Below are 6,602 nucleotides of genomic sequence, written 5' to 3'. Positions count from 1 at the left end.
GGCCTGCTAGATTGAGAACTGGACTATTTCATGTAAATGACAAAAAAACTCTGTTGGCCTCTGAAACCACTGTATTGTTTGTTTTGAGTAACCCTGTTGTTATAGGGTCTGGGGAGGTTTTTCTTCCTCCTAATCTTATGACACACACACACACACTAGTCCAATCACTGTCCGCCTGTTATTAAATTAAGTAAATGTAATAAATAAGCTTGATATATATGGCCTCATAGCCTTAAGTGTAAGCAAAGTCACTTATAGATGTGGCATTAAATAATTCAATGCAGGGTACCTTTCCCTACAAATAAAATCATAAATAACTCAAATAAAATAACTATTGTTGTGCAATCCAATTTGCAAGCTCCTTCTCGTACACTGACGTGTAATTATTGATCTTGGTTTTATGGCTGCTATATGGCATGTAATTACATGTCTCCGCTGAATGTTTTCCTAATGAGTAGAGTGGAACTCTATAGTGGAACTTCGCCTGCAAATCTTCCCCTCGTCATACCTCTCAAATCTCAGAGCACAAATGGGCATCATATAATCAATTGCCAGATTTCTTCCAAACCGTGGGTGGATTACTAGAAAAGGTTTTAAGTGAGGTAGTGTAGCTGGCTCTCTAGCTTGGTGCTGTGTCATGGTTAGCTTGCCACAATGATCGAGTTACTGTGAGTAAGAGGAGGAAGTTGCACCATGTTGTAGCGCGTCAAGGTCTAAACAGAGACTTGACTTAACATGCCAGAGAGGGAGCAGAGAGATAAGAGATTACTGGAGTGACCCACCAAAAAACTGTCAAGTAATCAATCAAGTGTACAGAGTCAGTATTAGCACACAGCGGTAACCACTGAGTTTAAAATGGACCCCTCATTTGCATTACAGTGGAGGAAGTGAACCACACAATTCCTCATGCAAATGAGCTCAATAAGGAGGACTGTTTCTCTCACATTTACTCTTTAATTCTTCCGACGGTGGATTTTTACATTCCCACACCCTGCTGCCGTCCTTTATGTAAACATTGTAAATGTTTACATAAGTTTTATGATTTCCTTTTTCTCACAAGCTCATTCATAAATTGCATTCAACCAATCAACTTTCTTCTCACTGTCTACAAACTAATCAGTTGTATGTTGATTTTTAAATCCGCAATAATCGTGTGGGAGTTTTGTTTGTTTTGTGGTTTTGGTTTTTTAGGGGACAGAAAAAGTCCAAAACAGCCTGGCAAACATAGAACCCTTATATTTATAAAGATTCTATGTCTGTTTTTACCTGTTGTTTTTTTGACCGCCTAATGGATTTAAGTCAAATATTCACTCTCCTTCTTGCTCTGGTTTGGTCTCCATCAACTCCTGAGAAACTTGAGTACTTGTCTTTTTAGCTGCTCAATGTATAACTTTCTTTACCAGCTAGTTGCAAACTTTGTTGTTTGGTGCAAAACAGGCTGGGATTTTTGTTGTTGAAAACAGGGTTGTTGAGATCTGTAACATTAAATAGTGTAAAACTAAAAAAGGCTAAAAAGGTGCATAGAGCTGCAGTGTTGGTCGATGATTCTTTGTAAGTTTGCAATTGTGCGCAATCCCTTTCACATTACACATAGTAAGTTTATCTTTATTTTTACGCTGAAGATGGGCGCAACAGGTCTATCAGATTTGAGATGATATCTTTATTTCATTTAAGGAACTCTCATTTTCACATTTATGCATCCTCACACCTTTCAGCCCTGAGGCTTCTATCGACATACAGCTCTGCAGTCATCTTTTGTTGGCATTGTTCAAATATTTTACCATGTTTACGGCACAGTATAAAACATCAAATGAGGGTGCTACATTTGTTTAGACACAACTGTGTAAATGTGCAAGATGAAAAATGACTATCAAACATAAACTTGAGAATTTAAAATTCAATTCAAGTCTTTTTTTTTTGTCCACTGTCCTCAGTTACATTAACAAGGCATCACAAACAGCAGAGTTGAATGAAACAAGAACAGTTTACACTGCAGATTTTTTCATTTTGTCATCAAGTACCGTGTATAATGCAAACCGTTGTTTTTTTAAATTTAATTTTCCTCAGAAAAACAGTAACCAGTCAACAAAAACAAATAGCCAAGTTGCATCCAGATTCACAAAGAACCATTTACACACAAAGTAATAGAAAAATAATCATTTAGCGAGAGTCCTTCATCTCTTGATTCTGGCGCTGTGGAAGGGAAATAACATCAAAATATCACCTGCTCACAATGAAATGTTTTCTTGAACCAGGAAACTTGTAAAAAAGAATCCTGTCGCGTTTTAAAAGTGCAATCTGTATTCTAAATTCTCATCTTTAGAAAAAATAACCATCCCATGTTCAGGTGCACATGACAAATGTCCATGATGTGATTTAGATTTAGTTGTGATGAAGCTGACAGCTGGTGTTTCGTCACACTCTGATGACCTCACACGTTGGTGACCTCGATGCTGGTGTAACCGTGGATCGGGCTTCCCTCGGCTCTGGGCGGAGTCTGGTCTCGACCCTCCCGAGGCAGGGAGCCATAGCTGCTGTGGCAACTCAAGTCTCGCCCATTGCGGGCTTTGGGGCTGAAGCCGGTTGGAGGCTGAAACAGAAACACACATTCATTTTTACTACAAATACTATCAAACAAGGCCCTATTTACAAAATGGAAGAAAAATGATGAAGAAAGAAAGTCATAAAAAATGTCCAGGCACTCCAAGGTTGCTTACAAAAAGTTATAAAAAGGCCTTTAATAATTAATAAAAATACACCAACGCGTGTTGGCTTGAGCCTTGAGGCCCTGTTTACTTGGTGCTACTGATGGAAAGATGTCTCATGGGGGAAATATTCTCTGTGTAATTAAAGCACCTTTTTTTATTTCATCAGCCTAGTTGTAGTTTGTGTCTATTTGGTATTCAGCCTGCTGCCATACAGATTGTCTTGTCTGCGCCGATCTCATTAATGTTGTACACCTGCTGTGTCAAATACCAATCATGTAACATTCTTCTAATGTCTTGTAATGTGTTAGCACTGAGCTCCATTTGCTCTGCACTACGAGGAAGTGACAGAGCCTGATTTTGATTCTTATATCAAAACGTAGGCTGAAATTGAGAGAAACAACTGATGAAAGTTTCAAGAAGCGTATTCCACCCCCCCCACCTTGACAGCCCTCCTCCTCAGCGAGCCTTCGTCATCAGTGTGTCGGCCGGCAGAGCTGGGCGGTCGGCCCAGGGAGTTCTGGCGAAGGGGGGTTGGCGGGGTTCCCAGGTCGAGATGCTCGTATTCCTGCTTTGCATCCGTTCTGCAAGGGAACATGGGAAAACAAGCAGATTGTTGGGGACAGCCCAACACTAGACACTAGACTACACCTGTGTGCAACATTGACAGACATACACAACATCTATCATCAGAGATTGTCCCTTTCAGGTTAGGGAATCTCTTATCTCATTTAGTCACACATAAACAGAGGCTACAGTAAGTGGATCTATAGTGGGCTCTGTCTCACCTGGCTGGGCCAATCAGGTTTTTCATCTCCTCAACAAGGTGTCGGCGAACCATGTGCTTGTTGCTAGGAATCCCCAGTGCTGTTGCCATGGCGTCAGTGTTAAAAGTGGGGTCAAGAACCATGACAGCTCCATGAACTCCACTGCTTAGAAGACTTTCAGCAAACTCCTGGACATGTGGGTGGAAAGATGGCCTAGGAGTGAGTAATTTTCATTCATAAGATATACATAAGTCAATCTAAAATAAAATCATGTAATACTGTGCCCATTACTGGCTAAAGGAAAAGGCACTGATATTAACAGCCTCTCATTAATGATGTTAAATTTGCTCCGAGAAAAAGAACACATTAATTAATTTGTTGATCAATATAAAGTCACACACCCTGAGGATATTACCAGGATGTCAGTCCAGACAGCCTTATCTCTCAACACCCTGAATGTGGTCATGCCTCATAATGGAAACATGTTGTCTTATGCCAGGACAGTAGACAATGTTGACTGGGGATGTATTCATATTGCAGCATCGCCATAGAGGCAGGAATCTGAAAAGGCTTTGTAATTAACTAGCAGCTTACAAATACAATAACAAAGGCCTTCTATCACTCGGTGGAGATAGGGAGCGCTGAGTAAACACAAGAGCCTCGATCATCTACAATACCACCTGATAGTGTTCTTATCATGGCCAATACATATATTTAATCCAAAATATTGGCTTTGTTGCAACGACTGTAGCTTCAGTTTTTGTTTTAAGATGTGAGTTTAAAAAGGATAACATATTGTTTACACAGAAGTAAGACCTGTGAACTGAATGTTTTACATTTCTTAAAGTTGCATTCTCTTTCTCTCTGTGCCCACCTTCAGGTCAATATCTTTGATCCATTTCATGACCCGATGAGAGGTCCACACCAACGGATCCACGTTCTGGTGCTCACACTGTATCCGGCGAGCCTGCAGTGCCTGAAAAGCATTTTAACAAACAACTTTTACTCAACTGTTCTGTTATACCCAAGTGTATCCACTGCCGTCCTCTGCCTGTGAACACGGTGCAGAATCTCACTTACCTCCTTGTCGAAATTGAGTAAGTGCAGCAGTTCGATGCCCAGCAGCAAGCTGACCTGGTGGAACTTCTTGGTGATGTTTAGGTGACGTTCGAGGTCACGACGTGTCAGGGAGTTCAGCAGGCGCCCGTCTACCAAGTGGTTGTGAAAGGCCTGCGAGTACTGAGGCAAGCCCACGTCGCTTAACCAGGCCTTGGCCACCCAGTGGTGGTCCATATCTGCAGCCTTGGACAGCCTGCACACAGACAAGTTGTTAAAGGCTCTTATCACCTAAATCACGGAAAAAAAAGACATTTTCTTACTTATTTAAGTCAAATATTCACTCTCCTTCTTGCTCTGGTTTGGTCTCCATCAACTCCTGAGAAACGAACTTGTCTTTTTAGCTGCTCGATGTATAACTTTCTTTACCAGCTAGTTGCAAACTTTGTTGTTTGGTGCAAAACAGGCTGGGATTTTTGTTGTTGAAAACAGGGTTGTTGAGATCTGTAATTAAATAGTGTAAAAAAGGTGCATAGAGCTGCAGTGTTGATCGATGATTCTTTGTAAGTTTGCAATTGAGCGCAATCCCTTTCACATTACATGTAGTAAGTTTATCTTTATTTTTACGCTGAAGATGGGCGCAACAGGTTTATCAGATTTGAGATGTTATCTTTATTTCATTTAAGGAACTTTCATTTTCACATTTATGCATCCTCACACCTTCTATCGACATCTTTTGTTGTCATTGTTCAAATATTTTAGCATGTTTACTGCACAGTATAAAACATCAAATGAGGGTGCTACATTTGTTTAGACACAACTGTGTAAATGTGCAAGATGAAAAATGACTATAAACTGTGACAATGACATTTAAATTTAGGGTGAAATGTCTCAAATTTGGCTCAGATGTTCACGTTACTTTTAGGATGAATTATAATAACTTTAGTGGTAAGTTTTCAATGAATCAATAAATCAATTTGAACTCGTACAAGGTACAACTCCAGTGAAAGGTATTTCACCAACACTATCATCAGATGAAAATCTTAACAGACAAATTTGTCCGTTGCAATTTTGTCTTTTTTTTTTTATCTAAAAAATGCATAATTTTATTTGTTAGTCCTTTATGACAGTAAAATTAATATCTAGTTAGTTTTGGACTGTTGATCAGACAAAACAAACTGAAGATTTCCACCTGGGTTTATGAAAATTATGATGTGAATTTAGACTATCCAGACTCCAGAGTATCAGGGACACTGATTTTGGAAAGGCACAATGCTTTAGATTTTTTCAAATGTAATTTTTTTTGTCAATGCTTTGAGGCTGCAGAACTCAAAACCCAAACTACAGTAGCTGCATGGTGTACACACATATGGTAAGTGAGAATATATATATATATATATATATATATATATATATATATATATATATATATATATATATATATATATATATAAACAGTGGAACAGTTGCATTTATTGTATCTCTCTATTTAAAGTCAATATTATGACTGAAAAAAGATGATCCCACACTGCATGTTGTTACTATAAATCACCATCAGATGGCCTTCTTACATTACCACAAAATGTAGGTGACAAGTTTTACGACAAGAATACTCTGTTTCCCTTCCTCACCCTCTACCGTTCTCAGCATCTCTGTAATCCTCAATGGCCAGGCGGAGTTTCCGGCGATGCATTAAACTGCTGACACCTAAACCCAGCTCCAGGTCTTCATCTGTTAGCCCAAGTAAAACCTGCAAAATGTGATACAGTTTACGGCAACCAAAGCCACAAAGTGCCCTATAAACAAATGAAGGAGGATTGAGTTGGTAATTTACACATTTGTGCACAATAATTGATGTAAAATGCAAAGTGAGTCCACCTGCATCATGTCAGTGGTTTAATCCTACCTTTCCACTCTTGACATTTTCTGAGCAGGTGCGGATGTACATGGGCATCGCCATGACAACCTCCAGCCAGGCCTGCACAGTGCCTGCTCTCCACTGGGACATGGGCGTCATCCTAGCCAGCTCTACTTGCTGGAGGCGGTCCAGCTGGTCCTCAGATCCGTCTGACAG

The 6,602-nt window shown here is 39.8% G+C and overlaps 1 protein-coding gene across 1 annotated transcript; it reads right to left on the bottom strand.

Moving 5' to 3' along the window:
- Positions 1 to 1,665: 1,665 nt before the first annotated feature.
- Positions 1,666 to 6,249, bottom strand: LOC114558289 (kazrin-A-like). Its single transcript, XM_028582162.1, has 6 exons — positions 6,167 to 6,249; positions 4,553 to 4,784; positions 4,347 to 4,448; positions 3,494 to 3,660; positions 3,148 to 3,289; positions 1,666 to 2,590 (listed from the first exon to the last, which is right to left on the bottom strand). Exons 2-6 carry the CDS (start codon positions 4,763 to 4,765, stop codon positions 2,432 to 2,434), a joined length of 783 nt encoding a protein of 260 aa, XP_028437963.1. The 5' UTR covers positions 4,766 to 4,784; positions 6,167 to 6,249; the 3' UTR covers positions 1,666 to 2,431.
- Positions 6,250 to 6,602: the final 353 nt, after the last annotated feature.

Source organism: Perca flavescens, chromosome 7 (assembly GCF_004354835.1).
Source record: "Perca flavescens isolate YP-PL-M2 chromosome 7, PFLA_1.0, whole genome shotgun sequence".
Lineage (NCBI taxonomy): Eukaryota > Metazoa > Chordata > Actinopteri > Perciformes > Percidae > Perca > Perca flavescens.
The sequence above is the reverse complement of the archived record's forward strand: the minus strand, read 5'-3'. Positions and strand labels throughout refer to the sequence as shown.

Coding starts and splice junctions, on each gene's coding strand:
- LOC114558289 (XM_028582162.1), bottom strand. CDS start 4,765: ATGGACCACCACTGGGTGGCCAAGGCCTGGTTAAGCGACGTGGGCTTG. Junction 3,661..4,346: donor TCAAAGATATTGACCTGAAG/GTGGGCACAGAG, acceptor CCACATGTCCAG/GAGTTTGCTGAAAGTCTTCT. Junction 2,591..3,147: donor TGAGGAGGAGGGCTGTCAAG/GTGGGGGGGGTG, acceptor TTTCTGTTTCAG/CCTCCAACCGGCTTCAGCCC.